Here is a 21,456-nt window from a genome sequence, read left to right on the forward strand (position 1 = left end):
CCCACTGATGTGTGTCTTATCTGCTATTAATCCCATCCAATATATATTTTATTTCAGATATTGCATTCTTCATCTCTATTTTTATATCTTCTATGTATTTCTACATCATCTTTCTGTTTTCCCCTCACTTCTTAAACATTTAGAGCACATTAGCAGCAACTCTTTCTATATCTTTGTCTGCTAAATCAATCATCTTTATCATTTCTGGGTCTCTATTCAGGAAATGTTTAAATCCTGGCTATGGGTCATATTTTCATTCTTCTTTGTAAGCATTTTAATATTTTATTGAGGTAAAATTGATATAATATCTAATTAATCTATTTAAAGTGAACATTTGGCTGGGCACGGTGGCTCACTCCTGTAATCCCAGCACTTTGGGAGGCCGAGGCGGGTGGATCACTTGAAGTCAGGAATTCAAGACCAGCCTGGCCAACATGGTGAAACCTCGTCTCTACTAAAAATATGAAAATTAGCTGGGCATGGCAGCAGCTGCCTGTAATCCCAGCTACTGGGGAGGCTGAGGCAGGAGAATCCCTTGAACCCAGGAGGTAGAGGTTGCAGTTAGCTGAGATCACGCCACTGCACTCCAGACTGAGCAACAGAGGGAGACTCCGTCTCAAAAAAATAAATAAATAAAAAATAAAGTGAACATTCCTGTGGTACTCAGTCCATTCACAGTGTTGTACAACTACCACCTATACCTAGTTCCAAAACACTGTTATCACCCCAAAAGGGAATTCAGTATCTATTACACAGTTGCTTCTCATTCACCCTTAACCCCAGGCCCTGGCAAGCAACAATCTGCATTCTGTCTCACAGATTACCTATTGTGAATATTTCACACAAATGGAATCATACAATAAGTGACCATTTGTGTGTCTTCTTTCACTTAATATGTTTTCTAGGTCCATCTGCATCATAGCACGTATCTGTACTTCATTTCTTTATTGCTAGACAATACTTTATGGAATGTAGACTACTACAATTTGTTTACTCATTCATACACTGATGGACATTTGGGTTGTTTCCACCATTTAGCTAGTGTAAATAGTGCTGCTATGAACATGTGTGGTCATGTATTTGTTTGAGTACCTGCTTTCAATTATTTAGGGTATATACCTATGAGTGGAATTGTTGGGTCATATGACAAGTCTATGTGTTCCTTTGAGGAACTGTCAAACTCTTTTCCCCACGGAGGCTGAACCATTTAACATTCCCACCAGCAACATACAAGGGCTCTAGTTCCTCCACATCATCCTCAAAACTAGTTACTGCCGGTCTTTTGATTCTGGCCATCCTAGTAGGTGTGAAGTGGTATCTCACTGTGGTTTTCGTTTGCATCTCCTTGATCACTAATGATGTTGAGCATTAATGATGTGTTTATCTTCTTAGAGTAACTGTCTATTCCAAGTCCTCTGCCCATTTTTTAGGTGAGTTTTTTGTTGTTGAGTTGTAAGTTTTCATTCTTGTATTTGGCCATTGGTCCATTATAAGTTAATTTTTATACATGGCATGAAGTAGGGTTCCAACTTTATTGTTTTGCATGTGCATTTCCAGGGGCCCCCAAACCGTCTGTTGAAGAGATTATTCTTTCCCCACTGAATCATCTCGGCATGTTTGTTAAAAATCACTTGCCTACAGATACATTAATTCTGGACTCTCAATTTTATTCTATCGTCTATACATCTATCCTTATGCCAGTACCACACTATTTTGATTATTGCAGCTTTGCAGTAAGTTTCATAATTGGGAAATATAAGTCCTCTGGCTTTATTATTCTTTTTCAAGACTGTTTTGGCTATTTGGATCTGTTGCAATTCCATATGAATATGAGGATCAGCTTTCCAACTTTTGCAAAAAAAAAAAAAAAAAAAAAAAGGCCAATGGAATTTTGATAGAGATTGCATTGAACCTGGAGATTGCTTTGGACAGTACTGCCATCCTAATGGCAATGTAAAGTCTTCCAATTCGTGAACACAAAATGTCTTTGCACTTATTTAGGTCTTCTTTATTTCAACATGTTTTGTAGTTTTCAGTGCACAAGTCTTTTGTAAGCAAGTTGACTCCTTTAGGCTTTTGGATGTTACTATAAATGCAATCTTTTTGAATTTCTTTTTGGATTGTTCATTGCCAGTATACAGAAACACAAATTTTGTGTGTGCGTTATATTGTACCTACAACTTTGCTCAAGTTATTTATTAGCTTTAGCAGAGGTTTTTCTGGATTCTTTGGGATTTCTATATACAGGACTATGTCATCTGCAAATAGAGACAGTTTTATTTCTTCCTTCCAAATCTGTATGTCTTTGTTTCCTTTTCTTGTCACACTGCTCTGGCTGTAACTTCCACTGTAATTTGAATAACTGTGGTGAGAATGGGTATCCACGCCTTGTTCCTGATCATAAGGGCAAAGATTTCAGTCTTTTACTATTGAGTTGGATATTAGCTGTGGGTTTTTTCATAAATGCTGAATGTTGAGGAAATGTTAAAAAAAAAAAAAAGGTTCCCTACTATTCCTAATTTTGAGCATTTCTATCACGAACAGCTGCTGAATTTTGTCAAGTGCCTTCCGTATCAATTGAAACATGTGGGGGTTTTCCCCCCTTCGATCTATTAATGTGTTGTACTATACCACCCTTACATTCCTGGGAATAAGTCCCACCAGGCCATGGTGCATATTCCTTTAAATATGCTGCTAGATTCAGTTTGCTAGTATTTTGTTGAAGATTTTTGCATCTGTATTAATAAGGAATATTGGCTTGTAATTTTCTCATTATGTCTTTGTTTGGCTTTGGTATCAGGGTAATAATACTGGCCTCAAAGAGTGAGTTAGGAAGTATTCTTATTCTCTCCTCTCCAATTTTTTGGAAGAGTATGAGAGGGATTCTCATACTCTTCAAATATTTAAATATTTGGTAGGATCCACCAGAGAAGCCATATGGTACTGGACTTTTGATTGGGAGTTTTTGTTTTGTTTTGAGATAGGGTCTCACTCTATCACCCAGGTTGGAGTGCAATGGCATAATCATGGATCACTGCAGTCTCAACCTCCCAGGCTCAAGTAATCTTAGTTTGGAAGGTTTTTAAACTAATTCAATCTGTTCACTTGTAAGTCTGTTATATTTTCTATTTCTTCTTCTGAGTCAGTTTTAGTAATTTATATTTCTAAAATGTGTCAATTTCACATTTCTAAATCTCTTAAAATGTGTCCATTTCATGTAGGTTATCTAATCTGTGGCATAAAATTGCTCATAGTATTCTCTTTAATCCTTTTTGTTTCTTTAAGATCAGTAGTAATGTCCCCGTACTCACGTCTAGTTTTAGTTATACCTCTCTGCACTTTTTCTTTGTCAGTCTAGCAAAAGGTTTGTCAGTTTCATTGATCTTTTCAAAGAAACAAACTTCTGGTTTCACTAATTCTCTATATTATTTTCCTATTCTCTATTTCATTTATCTCCACTCTAATCTTTATTTACTTCCTTTTTTCTGGTAGCTTTGCATTTTCTGGTTTCTTTAAGATGTAAAGTAAGGTTATTTATTTGAGATATTTCTTATTGTTTTATGTAGATGTTTATTGCTAATAATTTCCCTCTCAGGACTGTTTTCACTGCATCATTTAAATCACATATATTGTTTCCATTTTAATTTACCTCTAAGTATTCTCTAATTTTCATATATTTGTAAATTTCCATATATTTGTAAATTTTCCAGTATTCCTTCTGTTAATCATTACTAACTTCATTCCACTGTGACTGGAGAAGATGCATAGCATGATTTCAATCTTTTTAAATTTACTGAAACTTGTTTTGTGGTCTAATACAGCCTGGAGAATGTTTCATGTACACTTTAAAAGAATACATATTTTGGCAGGATGCAAGTGGCTCACGCCTATAATCCCCGCACTTTGGAAGGCCGGAGGCAGGTGGATCACCTGAGATCAGGAGTCTGAGACCAGCCTGGCCAACACGGCAAAACCGTCTCTACTAAAAATACAAAAATAGCCGAGTGTGGTGGTGGACACCTGTAATTCTAGCTACTCAGGAAGCTGAGGCAGGGGAATCACTTGAACCCCAGAGGCGGAGGTTGCAGTGAGTCAAGATGAAGACATTGCACTCCAGCCTGGGCAACAGAGTGAGACTCTGTCTCCCAAAAAAATAAAGACAAAAAAAAAAAAAAAGAATATATATTTTGCTGTTGCTGAATATTCTGTGTATGTCTGCTAGGTCTAGCTGATTTATACTGCTGTTCAAGTCCTCTAGTTCCTTACTGATATTCTGTCTAGATGTTCTATCCATTGCTAATGTCGAAGCAAGCATTTTGTGACTGAATGACAAAAACTAAATTTTACATTGTTGGGTTCTGAATTTTGTTGTATTCTTCTAAATAGTGTTTCAGTGCAATTAAGTTACTTGGAATCATTTGGAACCTTCTGAGGACTCTTCCCAGTGCCCTACATATTCTACGACATCCAACAGGAACATGACTATTTGAAGCCTCATGTGAACTCTGGAAATTGTTTTTCTTAGTGCTTTCCAGAAGTGCTATATTTTTCTCTGGCCTCAGGTAGGGCCTGTCAAGCATCTACAAAATCAGAACTCAGCAAAAGACTCCAGGAGAACCCTCTGGAGATCTCCAAAATGCATGCTCACTTGTTCATGCTCTCTTGTTTTCTAGTGTATGCTTCCCCAGTGCCAATTCCAACCCTCATAGCTCTTTTTTCTCTGGTACTCTGCCCTGCAATTCTAACCACCTTGATCTTCCCAAATTTTTATCTTTGTCTTTTTATCTCAGTAGGACTGCTGGGCTCTGTTTTGGTTCCTCCACACCTTGCACTGCAACCAATAAACTACCTCTAGGCTCTGCAGTAAGCTCTTACAATTGAAGGGCTTTACCCTCACTTGTTCCTATTCTCTCAGGGATCACAGTCTGGTGCTGCCTGTCACCAATGTCTAAAAGCTATTGTTTATATATTTTATAAATTCTCAAGTTATTTAAGGAGAATGAGTACATTTTTGCTACATAACAAATTACCTCCAATTTTGTGGCTTTAAAAATCAAGCATTGGCCAGGCACGGTGACTCATGCCTGTAATCCCAGCACTTTGGGAGGCTGAGGCAGGAGGATCACCTGAGGTCAGGAGTTTGAAACCAGCCTGCCCAACATGGTGAAACCCCATCTCTACTAAAAATACAAAAATTAGCCAGGTGTGGTGGTGCACGTCTGTAGCCCCAGCTACTCAGGAGGCTGAGGCAGGAGAATCACTTGAACCTGGGAGACAAGAGGTTGCAGTGAGCTGAGATCGTGTCACTACACTCTAGCCTGGGTGACAGACCAAGACTCCAACTCAAAAAAACTAAAAAAATTTTTTTTAAAAAATTTATTTATTTCACACAGTTTCTGAGGGTTGGTAATCAGGGAACTGCTTAGACGGGTAGTTCTGCCTCAGGATTTCTCATGAGGTTGCAGTCAAGATGTCAGCGGGACAGATGTTTAGGACTGGAAGCCTGACTAAAGCTGGAACATCTGCTTCCAAGAAGGCTCACTCACATGCTGTTGGCCAGAGGCCTCAGTTCCTTGTTGGCTGTTGGCAAAAGGTCTCAGTTTCTCACAGCATGGGCCTCTCCATCGGGCTGTTCACAACATAGCAGCTAACAATTCTCAGAGTAAGTAATCCAAGGCTGGGGGTAGTAAGGGAAGGAGGCGGAGTCATATTTGTTTTATAAATAACCTATCGTGGCCAGGTGTGGTGGCTCACGCCTGTAATCCCAGCACTTTGGGAGGCCGAGGCGGGCGGATCACAAGGTCAGGATATCGAGATCATCCCGGCGAACACAGTGAAACCTCGTTTCTGCTAAAAATACAAAAAATTAGCCAGGCGTGGTGGCGGGTGCCTGTAGTCCCAGCTACTCGAGAAGCTGAGGCAGGAGAATGGTGTGAACCCGAGAGGCAGAGCCTGCAGTGAGCCGAGATCATGCCACTGCACTCCAGCCTGGGCTACAGAGCCAGACTTTGTCTCAAAAAAATAAATAAATAAATAACCTATCCTAAGAAATGATCCATCACTTCTGTCACGTTCTATTGGTTCCACAGATAAACCTCAATGTAATGTGTATGGGGATTACACCGTGGTGTAAATACCGGGATGCAGGGATCATTGGGGGCCATCTTGGAAGCTGGCTACACATAAAATAAATCCAGTTCCCATTATACCAGCATAGGCAAAAGTAGAAGTCTGTCTTACACATTTTAACCTCCTGATGTTTACTATTTTTCTTATCTCCTAATGGTAGGCTATATCCTACGCGACAAGAGATGTGAGCAGATTATAGATCCCCACACCCAGTCTTGGAAAAAAAAGTTACTACTACTAAGTAGCAGCAACTTTTAAGAGGAAAGAATAGAGTTCCTGGTGCTTGTGGCAAGAAGCAGGAGGACCTCGAAGCCAATGTGGGCTTGAGAAAGTGGTTCATTCCCCCAAATACTTTACTCAATTATCTACCTAAATGTCTGCCGTCTGCCCTCCTTTCCCACCAATTTCCAGAGTCAGGTAGCAACAGCCAAGAGCAATATTAATAGTCAAATTAATAGCAGTAGTAACAGGAGCAATGCTAAGCATTTTGCCTTTGTTATCTCAATTACTCCTCACAACAAACCTCTGAGATAGCCATCATTATTCTTTAAACTCTAGACTTGTTTCTTGGTAATCATACTCTGGTCTTACACTATCCAGTGTAATAAAAACTGTCTTTTTTTTTTTTTTTTGTAACACCTAGCTCCCTCTTGCCCTACAGGGTTCTCCTACTCCTTTGACACAGAAAAATTCTGTCTTGTCCTGCCGTCATCCCTTCCACTTCAGTTAGGCCTTAAAGCTTCCTCTTAGCTTCCATGTTCCCAACATCTACTACCAAACCTCACTAAAAAGAACTACCAGATTACTTTGATCCCTGTAAATTCCCAGTTGCTAGGCTCTCCCAATACAACAACTGCCTAATACAGACTTTTCCAATTCCTTAGGACACACTGACCTGTCAAGTCTACCTCACTAGCTAATCTCCAAAACTTGGCCCTATTTCAGCTACTCATTTAAAAATATTATTCACAGCATGTATCTTCGTAATTTACATTTGCTGTAGCTTACTGTTAAAATGAGTTCCTTTTCCCAGGGGACCTATAATTAATGATCCGGGAGAAAGGACCAAAATATACCATACTCATCATATTATGGTACCCCAGAAACTAGTATACTCCTATTAGTTATCTGTTGAATAATGAGTAAAAAGTATAGAGTAATGATTATAAATACTCAGAAAATTATCAGGGGACATAATCCAAAGAATGTTATTTACAAATAAAAAGAAATAGATGACAGTAGACATATATAAGCAATTCACAAAAGGCAAAACACGAAAGAACAAGAACTATTTAAATATTACAGAAACACAAAGTAAAATACCACCTTTTGTCAGACAGATTGGCAAAGACTGAAATTTTGTCAAGGAAGTAAGGAAACAGGTAGATACACTTCTGGCAGATATAACTTTGTCTTTTAGGGGGCTATACACCAAATATCTTTAAAATCCACATACATCTTTGACTAGTATTTCCATTTCAAATAATCAATTCTAAGAAAATAATTAGACAAACAGATGTATATTACAAAAATTCACTATGGCACTAACTACAATACAAAAATCTGTCCAACAATAAGGGCTTGGTTAAATTTTAGTACATCCAAACTAAGAATTATTATTAAATCACTTCAAAACATTACATATTGTATAAACCCAGTTTTTAAAAAGTAACATATATTCACATAAAAACATACCTGCATAGAAAAAAAATCTAGAAGTATACACCCCAAAATGTTACCAGTGATTATCTCTGTAAAAGAAGTGGAATTTTTTGTGATTTTTTTTGTTTGTTTTTGGGGTTTCTTTTTTTTTTTGCTTATCACACCTAATTTTCTACAGTAAGCATAAGTTGCACATGGATAATAACACACATTCTTAAAAGGCAAAAACAATAACTACGATCACAATTTAAAGGCAGAAAAGTGCTATTATCTTAACAGAACATGGAACATTCATGTTCCATGATAATACTAAAGTTAGGCAAAATTAGTAACAAATAACCTGGTATTCAATAGCCTAGTTTTTCATTAGTTTTAGTAACACATATGGAAGAATCTGTTACAAATAAAAAACCATGTAGCCTGGGCACAGTGGCTCACGCCTGTAATCCCAGCACTTTGAAAGGCCAAGGCAGGCAGATCACGAGGTCAGGAGTTCAAGACCAGCCTGACCAACATGGTGAAACTCCGTCTCTACTAAGAATACAAAACTTAGCCAGGCATGGTGGCGTGTGCTTGTGATCCCAGCTACTCAGGTGGCTGAGGCAGGAGAATTGCTTGAACCCGAAAGGCGGAGGTTGCAGTGAGGCGAGATCATGCCACTGCACTCCAGTCTGGGCAACAGAGTGAGACTCCATCTCAAAAATAAATAAATAAATACATAAATAAAAAGCATCTAATTCAGGTATCTTAAGAAAACAAAAGACTTCCCAAATAAAAATGTAGTAGTAATCCTAGAGACAATGTTGAAAATCACACAGTAAAAATCTCAACTGTTTCAAGCTGAGAATCAACTCAAGTCCCCTTTGCATGCCTAAGGTCTCATTCTGTTACCCAGACTGGAGTGCAGTGGCATGATCACAGTTCACTGCAGCTTCAACCTCCCAGGCTCAAGTGATCCTCCACCCCGGCCTCCCAAGTAGCTAAGACTACAGGCATGTGTCACCATATCTAACATATTTTTTTTTTTTTGTAGAGACAGGGTCCTACTATGCTGCCCAAGCTGGTCTCAAAATCCTGGTCTCAAGCAATCCTCCCACTTCGGCCTCCCAAAGTGCTGGGATTACAGGCATGGGCCACCACAGCTGGCCCCTTTATACATTTACCTTGAGAACCCTCACTGTTATGAGAAAGTGGTTGCCGAGAAAGTAAGATTCAAAAATTACTCATGAGTTTAAGAATTCAACTCTATGTTTAGCTGAAGAGAGTCTTTATCTCAAACTTGAACAGTTTGGGGGATGACAGTTATAGTCAGTAACAAGATGGAGGGGTCTCTTATTCTAGGAATACACGTCTGTTAAGGTTGAGCATCCCAAATCCAAAAATCTGAAATCCAAAATCTCCAAGATTTCAAACTTCTTTTGTACCAACATAATGCTCAAAGGAAATGCTCATTGGAGCATTCTGGATTTTGGATTTCTGTATTAGGGACGCTCAACCGGTAGGCAAAATTCCAAAATCTAAAAAAATTTGAAATAGGAAACACTTCCGGTGCCAAGCATTTTGGATAAGGAATACTCAACCTGTACAAGTTAAGTATGTATATCTCCAGGCACTGTGTACAACTTCTAGCCAACATCCAGGGAATTGCTTGTGGCCATGTAGAGCGTTGCCTAGGAACTGTTTGCAGTGCCTAATTCAACATGACCTGCAACATAGCCAGTTAGTAAATCCTCATTAGGACTAATCCATAAACTATAATTTTCAATGAAGTTGGCTGGCATAAAATGATCATTTCCAAATGTCTGTGGCAGAATATGAAAAATTATTTTAACTGTAACCAAATAATTTTAGTGGCAACTTCACACCTATAACAGTTTGCAAATAAGGTCTCATAATGCTTCCACTGGGATTTGAGAGCAGCTGTGAGGAAACAGGAAGAACTAAGCACAGGACAGCTCTACAATTTCCTTAAATTATTAGTAATGTTTTTGATTAAACTAATTTTTGTTGCACAAGGAAAGTTTCTAGAAAACCAAATAACAACTTTACATGAGGGAGAGTTAGTTGCATTTGTGTAACACAGCAGCATATAACACCAAAACTGACAACATAATTACGTGCTTATTGTTGAAAAATAAATATCCCCTTGCTTTAGTGACAACTCTAGCACCATTCGTATGTTCATACACCCAACAAATAAATGTATGAAAACTATTTACATTGTTTATTCTAGGACCTGGGGATATAACAGTAAACAAGAAAAGTCACTGTCTGTCTTCATGAAACATACTAACAAGGGAGACAAATGTTAAAACAAATAATTACATATTTGACTATAACTGCAAATGTCATGTTATTAAACTAAAGAGCAAGTGCTATGACAGCATACAGCAGGACTGCAGTCAAGCAAGCCAAACCCAGGGGAGGGGAAGAGAGGAAATCTGTGCAAATCCTTGCAGCCAGAACAACCTTACCCAATCTAGGAACTGAAACAGTCCAGTATAACTGAAGCACTGAGATTATTTCTTGGGCACACATTAAGTCCAAGATGTATAAAGACATCCAAGAGATCAAGGTGGTAAATGCTACATGAGTCTGGAGCTCAGAAAAAGAGGCCTAGACCAGGTATAAACTTCTGTCATTAGCTTAGAGATGGCATGGGATGCAAAGGAACTAGAGATTTCTCAGGCAAGGTGAGCAGGACTATATATCAGAGGGCAGGGGGTCAAGATTACTTTCTTTTTTTTTTTTGGAACGGAGTCTTGCTCTGTCGCCCAGGCTAGAGTGCAATGGTGCGATCTCAGTTTACTGCAACTTCCGCCTCCTGGATTCAAGCAATTCTCCTGCCTCAGCCTCCCAAGTAGCTGGGATTACAGGTATGCACCACCACAACCGGCTGATTTTTTTGTATTTTTAGTAGAGATAGGGTTTCACCATGTTGGCCAGGCTGGTCTTGATCTCCTGACTTCAGGTGATCTACCTGCCTCGGCCTCCCAAAATGCCAGGATTACAGGCCTGAGTGATCGCGCCTGGCCAAGATTACTTTTTTTTTTTTTTTGAGACAGAGTTTCACTCTTTTTGCCCAGGCTGGAGTGCAATGGCACAATCTTGGCTCACCACAACCTCCGCCTCACCGCAACCTCCGCCTCCCGGGTTCAAGTGATTCTCCTGCCTCAGCCTCCTGAGTAGCTGGGATTACAGGCATGCACCGCCACACCTGGCTAATTTTGTATTTTTTAGTAGAGGGTTTTTAGTAGGGTTTCTCCATGTTGGCTAGGCTGGTCTCAAATTCCCGTCCTCAAGTGATCCGCCTGCCTTGGCCTCCTAAAGTGCTGGGATTATAGGCGTGAGCCACTGTGCCCAGCCAATTATTTTTTTAATCACAGGAAAAAAAAAATAGTTTAATTACTTCTCTCATGATTTGCAACCAAAAGAAATAAAATTACTTTCTTTGTTTCTTTCCCTTTTTTTTTTTTTTTTAAGAGACAGGGTCTGACTATGTTGCCCAGTCTGGCTCAAACTCCTGTGCTCAAGAGATCCTCCCACCTCACCTCCCAAAATGCTGGGACTACAGGTGTGAGCCACCCAGCCTGGCCAAAAATATTTTCTAACACTATAGTTACGATACAATGTTCTATTTAACTGGTAAAGGTAAAATTAAATGTATAAAGTTCTTGGAAAAACCTCAAGAACTAAGAAAAACACTTCTTTCAGTGAGTCTAAAGTATTATACGCTGTAGTTTATCAGAGCACTTCCTTCTAGAGTTTTTCAGTGCCCTGGAAAGTGAATCTTTTTTTTTTTAAACAGATACAACTACTTCATAAGATTTGTCACTAAAAATGCTTTGAGTCTGCAGAACTGCCACCTATTGAAGCTATATCATGATAAGCATTCTGAACACATTAACAAGTCCTAAAGGGATGTGACATCAAGAAGAACAGACAAACCTTCTGCCTTGCACAACCAGAAGTTATCAACTTTCAGAAGATCATTCTAATCCTTAAACAACCTGCCCTACACAGCCTCCAATGATGACTATACAGTAGGTAACTGTTTTAAAAAGCGATGAGTCAGGTTACAGGTATAGAAAAGAAAAGCTGAGTTAAAATGTTCCACAATTTACAGCCAAAGCACAATGTACGCATGAAAAATATCTTAACACAAACTCACCTGATTTATTTGAAGCATGTTAAGACAATATTGACCAAACTGCTGTATCCCTCACGGCTCCCAAAACTGGAAAATGAAAATGAAGAAATAAAGTTCAACTTAGTTGATAACCTCAATGACTGGTATTTTAAACACATGCCCTTGATAAAAATCAAACATAAAATGTAATTTATCCAGATCTCCATAGAACTTTCTATGATGATAAAAATGTTCTGTACTTGTACTATACAATCTGGTAGTCATTAGCCACATGCGGCTACTGAGCACTTGAAATGTGGCTAGAGCAATCAAGAAAATAAACGTTTAATTTTCTTTCATGTTAACTTAAATAAGCATATCACTAGTGTCCACCATACTGGACAGTACAGATCTGAACAAAGCTCCTTCTGCTTCTAGATTTCTAAGACAATCCCAACAAAAGTGAAGCTGTTAAAAATAAATCTGAGAGTTTCAGGTTAATATTTAACATATACTCTCTTTTTGCAGTCCTGTTTTAAACAGCTTTGTTCCCATTTTCTATATGATAAATTAATCCTAAAGAAGATGCAACACCACAAGTATTCTCTTAGATGGTATGGAAAAGAGCATATAGTACAATTATCTTGCTGAATATTTTACTTTTCTCTGTCATTTTGTCTGTTATCGTCAGTATAAAAATAGTACGCATAATAAAATGTCAGGCTGGGCACAGTAATCCCAGCATTTTGGGAGGCCAAGTTGGGTGGATCATTTGAGGTCAGGAGTTTGAGACCAGCCTGGCCAACATGGTGAAAATCCTGCCTCTACTAAAACTACAAAAATTAGCCGGGCATGGTGGCAAGTGCCTGTAATCCCAGCTACTAGGGAGGCTGAGGCAAGAGAATCGCTTGAACCCAGCAGGCAGAGGTTGCAGTAAGCCAAGATCATGCCATGGCACTCCAGCCTAGGTGACAGAGTGAGACTCCATCTCAAAAAAAAGAAAAAAGAAATTAATTTAAAAACAGATGCCAATGAAGGGCAGGAAAGTCCAAATTATAAACAAATAAATCATGAGATCTTGTAATGAAAAAAAGTTCATATAAAATATAAATTATGTACAAACCTCTCCCCTAAAAATTATCTACAAAGCAACAATACAGTTGTGATACACAGCAAAAGGCCTATATCTAATCACTAGCGGAGAAACTTTTATGTTGTTAAACTTTAATATTGAACTTGCCCTTAGAAGCAAATGTTTTGTAAGTACACACACACATACACAAACACACACTCGTATTTGGTTACCATTTTTTCAAGATGACAAACTAGAGTCAATTCAAAATGACTTTGAAAACTTTTAATATTTTTCTTACAATAAGTGTCCACAGCATCTGCAATCTGCATCAATTTTTATTTCTTTCTAATTACTTTCACATTTCCTATGAGAATGGGATGCTGTATAAAGAGCACAAGGCCTGAGTATTGGTGAATTTGAGTTTTAGTCAAAGTTCTTCAGGAGATTACCTTCTGAGCCTTGGTCAAATTACTTTGTGTATCTTTGAGTTCTTCTTTTTCTCTCTTCTTTTTTTTTCTTCAATCTTTAAAAAGTAAGCTAAAGTCCTTGCGGTAGGCAGCCTCTAACAAATAGAATACAGCAGAAATAATGAGATACCACTTCCAAGATTAGGTTATAAAAATTATTGGGCATCACCTTCTCTCACTCATTTGCTCAGAGGGAAGCAGATGCTAAACTGTGGGGCCCTTTGGAGAGGCCCACAAGGCAAAGAACTGAGAAAAACCTCTGGCCAACAGCCAGCAAAAATTGATTTCTTCAGTCCAAGAGCCCCAAGAAACTGAACCCTGCAAGAGCCACATGAATGAGTTCAGAAACATCTTCCACCAGGAAAGCTTCCAGATGCGACTGCAGCCCCAACTGACAGCTTGACTACCACCTCTTTCATGAGCCACAGGCATCCAGCTAAGCTGCACCGAGATTTCTAACCCACAGAAACGGTAAGATAATGTTTGCTGTCTTCAGTCCTTAAATTCTGGTGCAATGTGCTATGCAACAATAAATAAGACAATCCTGTCCAACTCTATAATTCAATACTCCTATGGTGTTTTAGGTATTAATATTTGGCTAGGCAAAAAATAAAATAAAATCCCTGTTCAACATGAGCAAATGAGTAACATTAGGACGGCAAAGTGGCAAATTATAAAACTTAAACATTTATATTTTCAATTCAAAAAATGAGATTAACAAGTGTAGCATTAGTCATATGGTGTTAAAATACACGCACTTTCAATAGGAATGGAGTATCTCATTAAAAAAATACACTAGCTATAACTAAAAATACAAACACAACCAATCAACTTTTTTTAACTGAAAACAGTTCATTTAAAAAGTAAAATGTAAATAACCACTAAACCATCTCAGTGATGTAGTGTCCCTTGCTTTCTAGAATTTAATATTACTGGTCGGGTGCGGTGGCTCAGCTTGTAATCTCAGCACTCTGGGAGGCCGAGGCGGGTGGATCACCTGAGGGCAGGAGTTCGAGACCAGCCTGGCCAACATGCTGAACCCCTGTCTCTACTAAAAATACAAAAATTAGCTGGGTATGGTAACACACACCTGTAATCCCAGCTACTTGGGAGGCTGAGACAGGAGAATCACTTGAACCCGGGAGGCCGAGGTTGCAGTGAGCCAAGATCATGCCACTGCACTCCAGCCCAGGTAACAGAACAAGACTTCATCTCAAAAAAAAAAAAAAAAAAAATTTTTTTTAACATTATTAAGCATTCACCAACTTTGAAAAATTCCATTTTGTCTTTATTAGTATAAACTTCTAAAGTTACAAACGCTTATCTACAGATCTCTACGTATTTCTTCAATATCAGAGACTGGTAACACTGGTGGCTGATTCCAAGAAGTAAGCACAGTAAGATATTGGGGTACCTTTTTGAAAGTTCTAAACTTTTTTTATCCTTTTTTTGAGACGGAGTCTCGCCCTGTCACCCAGATTGGAGTGCAACAGCTCAATCTCAGCTCACTGCAACCTCCACCTCCCACGCTCAAGCAATTCTCCTGCCTCAGCCTCCCCAGTAGCTGGAGATACAGGCACACACCACCATGCCTGGCTAATTTTTGTATTTTTAGTAGAGAGGGGGTTTCACCATGTTGGCCAGGCTGGTCTCCAACTCCTGGCCTCAGGTGATCCATCCGCCTTGGCCTCTCAAAGTGCTGAGATTACAGGCGTGAGCCACGGCGCACAGCCTGAAAGTTCTAATCTTCTGACACAGAACAGATATTCCATGAAGTAACAAAAAAGAAAACTTTATGAACATAAAATTAACCATACAATTTAAATATTCTGTATGCCTTTTCTTCACAATATAAAGAGCTGGATAAATTAAAACACATGAAACTAGTATGTCTATAACAGCACTCTGTCATTGGCTAACATTCTGAAAATTCTACTTTTTTAACGAAACCAGTTATATCAGATTTACATCAATTTAAAATTTGTAATTTGTAATTATACCATGGACAATTCAGAATGCTCACAGTGGCACATGTCTTTAAGACTCTGTTTCTACTTTAAAGATATGCCCAGTCTACTGTCATATATTTTAAACAATTTGCTAAAATATCAAGACGTATCAATAAAATGCAGAGCAGTTTTATACTACCTATGGTTTCATAAAATCCACCTCCTCAGCAGGGCAGGGTGCAGTGGTTCACGCCTGTAATCCCAGCACTTTTGGAGGCTGAGGCAGATGGATCACTGAGGTCAGGAGTTCGAGACCAGCCTGGCCAACATGGCAAAACCGTCTCAACTAAAAATACAAAACTTAGCTGGGCATGGTGGCATGCGCCTGTAGTCCTAGCTACTCGGGACACTGAGGCAGGCAAATCGCTTGAACCCGGGAGGCGGACGCTGCAGTGAGCAGAGGTCACACCACTATACTTCAGCCTGGGTGTCAGAGTGAAGACTCCATCTCAAAAAAAAAAAAAAAAAAGAAAAATTAAAAAAAAAAAAAATCCACCTCCACTATCAGAAAAGTTTCCAGCTACAGTTGATTCCAATTACAACTCAGTACTTTTAGAGAAATGTATCCTCGTGTCCCAGAAATGCCCTATCTGGTCAGGCATATTAGGACAGGCAATTCTAGATTCCAAACTACTAAATGAAAACAGGCAGGACAGTTTATAGGGAGAGGGCACTACAAACAGGGGAAGGCATGACGCTCATGAAGAATGGTCCAACCTGTAACTGCAATGTACTGCTGATGTAAGTCGTACTTTAATTGTGAATTATCTTGCCCATCTGAGAAATTAAAAGCTGTACAAAAATCTGATCACCAATAATTAAACTACTTTATAAAATGGCACTGTTATTAAATATGTATAATTTTATATCAGCACCCATCCTACAGTTGATAGGCAATTCTCACTTAAATGTCTTATTTGACAACATGAAAAGCAAAAAAAATTTACTATCCCTATTCTTAAACTACAAACTGCTATGAAACTATCAATTCAATGCTTCTTACTTTAAAAAAGACATGGTGTCCTTTAAATAGTTTTTTTAAATGTTTTTCATTTTGATTTTTTAAAGTAGGTACCCAAAAATGCTGCTTTTACGTAAGGAAAATGGAAGTCTTACTTCACAAACTATTCTAGTGGAAAACTCTAAATACCACAGGCCAGGCAAAAAAAAGGAAACTAACATTTATCAGACACCAATTGTATAAGTTAGGTGCCACATTTTGCCATTTTTACATCAACTCATTTAATCCTCATCATCTTGGGATGTGGGCATTATCTCCATTTTTCTAGAGGTTGGGTTATTTGCCTACAGTCACGCTGCTAGGTTTACAACCCAGTTCTTTCTGGCCCAAAGTCCTCTTTTCTTCACTACACACCAAATTATAAAAGACTTGTCTTCTTTTAAAACAAAAAAAATTTTTTTTTTTTTTTTGAGACTGAGTCTCGTTCTGTCGCCCAGGCTGGAGCGCAAAGGTGCGATCTCAGCTCGTTGCAACCTCCACCTCCAGGATTCAAGCGATTCTCCTGCCTCAGCCTCCCAAGTAGCTGGGATTACAGGCGCACACCACCACACCCGGCTAATTTTTGTATTTTTAGTAGAGATGGAGTTTCACCATGTTGGCCAGGCTGGTCTCGAACTCCTGACCTCCTGATCCACCTGCCTCGGTCTCCCAAAGTGCTGGGATTACAGGCATGAGCCACTGCCCCTGGCCAATGTTTTTTTATTTTTTAAGCATCAGTTTGGTGAAAAATAAAAGATTTGCCTTCTTATAATTTTTCCTAGAACAAAGTCAAGGGCTTGACATCTAGGACAACATAATGGCAAAGCTCCTATACAGAACTTGGGGAGGATTATTTAAAATCAAATGATGCATACATAAATAAAAATTATAATTATCACAGATTCTAGACATCTAATATTTTGTGTACCTATAAGAGGCACAAATATATATATGTGAATAATCACACTGTGCATGTCTCAAACTATGCGGTCTAATAGAGAATTCAATTTTGCAATATCTAGAGTTTTCCCTCTTTATGATCTGTACACATAAATGATCAGATTCCCAGCATCGAACGTGTACAAAACAAAAGGAGATAATAATAGGAATAAACAGAAGGGTAGGCACAAAAGGAAGAAAAAAAAAAAAAAAAAAAAAAACCTACCGTATCTTCTAGAACCTAAACAGGAAAACCGCTCTGCCTCGATTTCTGGATTGTTTATATATTTAAAGCTTGATGACTATCTTGGATTTTTTTATATTCACATTATTTATTGAAAAGCAAACCAAGCCACTCTTCCTAGCACTTCATTCCAGACAAGCCAAGTTAAGCTAAAATGTAAAATTTACATGGTTTTCCAAGCTCAAGTATTTAGGAGTTAAGGACCACGATGTATGTAACTTACTCTTAAATGGTCCAGGGGAAAAACATTTTGTGTGTGATAGAGAGCAGTAATAAATGCATAAAATGTTAACAGGTGAATCTGAATAAAGGTTACAAAGATATTCTTTGTATTATTATTCTTATTCTTGCAATTTTTCTGTAAGCTTAAAATTACTTCCAAATAAAGTTAAAATTTAATAATTACACAGCATTCTATTTGAAATTAACAATATGTACTTGGATTATACAGCAACATTCTTACAAATACAAAATACTGGTTTTTACGGGAAAAAATGCAGTAATTTGTGAGCAAGTACGTACCATATCCTACCAACTAATTATCACTTAGGAGTAAATTTCAGACTAGCCTACCATATAATGAAATGTGACAATGGTAACTTGACTTGAAACCATAGCAGGAAAACACAAACACACCACATAGTTTTGCATAACTGCTTCGCAAATTTAATACAGGCCTGCTGCAAAAAGCAGCAATCTACAATTAAAGTGATATGTGATATCTCTTGTTTGCAGTAAAATACAAACTGAACAATGAAAACCTGGTCATATTACAAAACAGAGATGGAGAGTAAGTCTTGGTTTTGATAGTTTTATTAAATAAGATTTTTCCACCGCAGCTCAGTTCACAACAGTATACTTGAATCATCTAAAGAAAGCAAGGACGGGGAAGAAACATCCTGGAGAAATGTTGAAATCTTTTCTCCTCCAAGGTTACTATCACCCTGCCTGCCCATCCCAATTTGATTTCAAGTATTCACTATGCTGGTCTGAAACACAGGATGCATCAGAAGCCAAGTAATGCTCAGCGAAAGTTCACCAAAATCGTGAAATCAAACATTAAATAATAAACGTTTTCAGTTGACAGTAAAATATCTTTAAAAGATCATCTCTAGCCTTTCTTTCTGCAGGATCCACCCACTTTAAAATCCTTTGGTAAATTCCCAGGTCTACCCTAATTGAATGGTCCCTCTCTATCTGCTCAAGCAGTTCTTAACCCTTTGTAGTGGGGATAGGGGAAAGGGGACATCACGGCAAATATGGACCCTTACCAAAGAAAATTATTCACAAATGCAAAATTCTACACACATTTCCAAAGACTTTCAGAACCCCACGGCCATTATCCCCACCCCTCCCTAAGAATCCCACTGTGGCGTGCTCCTCCATAGCCTCTGCGGAGCACCCCCCGCCCCCAGGCCACAGCCACCGGCTCGCTCCCGGAGAGACTGGAGTTCCTGCTCTCACACAGCGGATTCCGTAACTGAGCTTTGTCTCCTCGCCCAACTCCCTTCACCCCGGCAAGGTCACTACCGCCAACTACCCCTTTAAGCCGAGCCATCACGGTAGGAGTTCGTAAGAGCCACAGCAGAACTTGCCTGTCATAGGATACATTTTGTCCCCTCGGCCCCACCTACCCTCCCATTTCGGCAAGTTACGTCTTTACCACTCGCCCATTCTACAGAAATAGCCGCCGCCGCCACCCTCAGGCTCGCCCCGGCCCCGCCGCTCCGCCTCCAGCGCCCCCAGGCCCATTCCCTGCAGACCCTCCCCAGGCCGCCCTCCCCTGCCCTACCCCAGGCGCTCCCTCTCCCTCGCAGCCACACCGTGGCTGCACTCGCCGTCCCCTCTTCCGGCCGCTACCACCCCGGCCCCCGAGAACCCCAGCCTCCCGCGCCCGCAGCCGCGTTCCTGCCTCCCCCACCTCCGCACCCCGACTTGGCCCGGCCTCTTCGCGTTCCTCCCGGCTCCTCCCCTCAGGACACCTGTGTCGTCCCACCCCCTCCGCCACACACGCCCCCACCCCCCACCCCAAATCCTTCGCCTCTCGGTCCACCCTCCCACGCCGGTCTCCCCTCCCCCCTGCTGCCCCGAGAGAGCCCGAGGTGGGAGGGAAGGCGCGGGGGAGAGGAGGCCGCGAAGGGGGCCGCTCATCTCCGGGTTCCCCGTGCTGCGGACCTGCAGGGCTCCCCAGCGCCCTCTGCCTCCTCCGCCGGCGGGGCGGAAGTCGGGGTCTCCCGGGCGCCCCCGACGAGGGTATTTACCTTCTTGCCAGGAACACTTTGCAGACGGCTCCAACATTGGCAAACAGTACAGAGAACTGACCCCGCTCGGCCGCCGCCGGCTTCCACCCCTCGGGCTCCCCGCCCCCCGCCTCCGCCCGCCTCCGCCCGCCTCCCGGGCGCTCCCGCCGCGCCCTCCCGCGCTCGCGCCGCGCGCCCCCGCCTGCGCAGCCGCTCCCGCGCCCCAGCACGCCCGGCCGGCGCGCGCGCCCGGCACCGGCTCTATCTCCACTCCGCCTCCCGCCGGCCCGCGACCAAGCGCAGCCATTGTTCGCGACGCAGCGCCCGCCCCCTGGCGGCTGCCGGGCCCCCCAGCTGCAAGCTCTGCGGGGCTAGCGGCGGCGAGTTGGGCCCCCGAGAGAGGGCCGTTCCCGGGGGCCTTGGGCAAGCGGGCGAGCGACTGCGCTAGGAGCGCGCCCAGTCCGCAGTCTCCTCGTCCCCGGCGCGGCTCCCCGCCCCCTCGTCTGCCAGGGGTGGGCCTGGGGCAGCCCCTTCCACACCTGCAGTAGGCAACTTCCTTCCCCGCCCGACTGACGGTCTGCTCTTTCTGGTCCGCACCCTGTGCTCTGATTCCCCGCTCGTACCTTTCCCAGGCTCTCAGGCTGCCCCTCTGTGCTGTGCAGGGGACGCGCGACCATCCCGCGTCTGCTCCGGCCGCTGTTGTGCGACACACGGTTTAGCGGATCCTGCACCTTTCCAGACGGGGGAGGGGGCGAGGAGGAGGTTGCTTCACCGTCTCGCCTAGCAAACACCAGGGATCCGTAATCACCTGCTCGCCAAGACCCGCGGCGTGACCAGACCTCCTCCTCCACCGAAAAAATTAGTCACATGAAAAAGAATCCTTGGAGCCAAAAATGAGAACCATTGAAAACAAAGCCCTAGATCCTAGATTTATGAGGCAAGAGTGCCAGAAAACAGAAATTACGCCTTGATTCGTCCTGGTTTTGATGTGGATTACTTTTGTCTAGATAACTTCAACCCGGTTAAGCTCGATGAAATTGAACACTTCGTTTAGTAACGGGCACCAAAAATAATCTGACAATAAAAGAAATTTCGAAATAGAACTATTAGTGTGCTTTCACAAACTTATTCATTTGCAACGTTATTTCTAGAGTTTCTTCCCGGTGTCACTTCTCTGAGAAATGTCTCCCAGGCCGGTGATTTCAGTCATCATCTAAAACCAATCTCCTGTCTACACCTGGGAAGATAGTGTGTGTCCTGGTTAAGAGCAAGGGCTCCAGAGTCAGATAACCAAGGCTGGATATCCGCTTACTAACTGGAGAGGAGACCACCGGCATGTTACTTAGCCTGAACCTCAAGAGGAGACTACATGTGATATTTTGTATTTAAATGTGACAATACATATGAACCCCTTTAAACAGGGCCGGGCATGTAGTACCTCTCCTGGTACAATGTTAGCTACAGCTGTATTTTTCCTCCCAGAACTCTTTCCTATGCTTTTTCCCTCCTTTTCACCTCTGCCAGTTCCCTCGGATTGAACATGTTGCATCCTTCCTAAATTT

General features: G+C 41.1%; 2 protein-coding genes across 6 annotated transcripts in view; both read right to left on the reverse strand.

Moving 5' to 3' along the window:
* Positions 1-20,829, reverse strand: part of STAU2 (staufen double-stranded RNA binding protein 2) — a 334,517-nt gene extending 313,688 nt beyond the window's left edge. For 3 of the 5 annotated variants that reach the window (XM_025393315.1, XM_025393314.1, XM_025393313.1), the window contains exons 1-3: positions 19,916-20,060; positions 13,445-13,557; positions 11,963-12,028 (exon numbers count right to left, since the gene is read on the reverse strand). Coding sequence is in view for 2 of the 5 variants with exons in the window: in XM_025393314.1 (XP_025249099.1) it covers positions 11,963-11,980 (18 nt within the window). In the remaining 3 variants the exon portion in view is untranslated. Of the gene's footprint in view, positions 1-11,962; positions 12,029-13,444; positions 13,558-19,915; positions 20,061-20,517 lie in introns of those variants that run through there. The other 2 variants (XM_025393312.1, XM_025393316.1) reach the window with 2 other exon arrangements.
* LOC112629751 (translation initiation factor IF-2-like) lies at positions 18,058-19,967 on the reverse strand. The gene has a single exon (XM_025393320.1). It carries the CDS (start codon positions 19,950-19,952, stop codon positions 19,443-19,445), a length of 510 nt encoding a protein of 169 aa, XP_025249105.1. The 5' UTR covers positions 19,953-19,967; the 3' UTR covers positions 18,058-19,442.
* Positions 20,830-21,456: the final 627 nt, after the last annotated feature.

This window comes from Theropithecus gelada, chromosome 8 (genome assembly GCF_003255815.1).
Source record: "Theropithecus gelada isolate Dixy chromosome 8, Tgel_1.0, whole genome shotgun sequence".
In the NCBI taxonomy this organism is placed as follows: domain Eukaryota; kingdom Metazoa; phylum Chordata; class Mammalia; order Primates; family Cercopithecidae; genus Theropithecus; species Theropithecus gelada.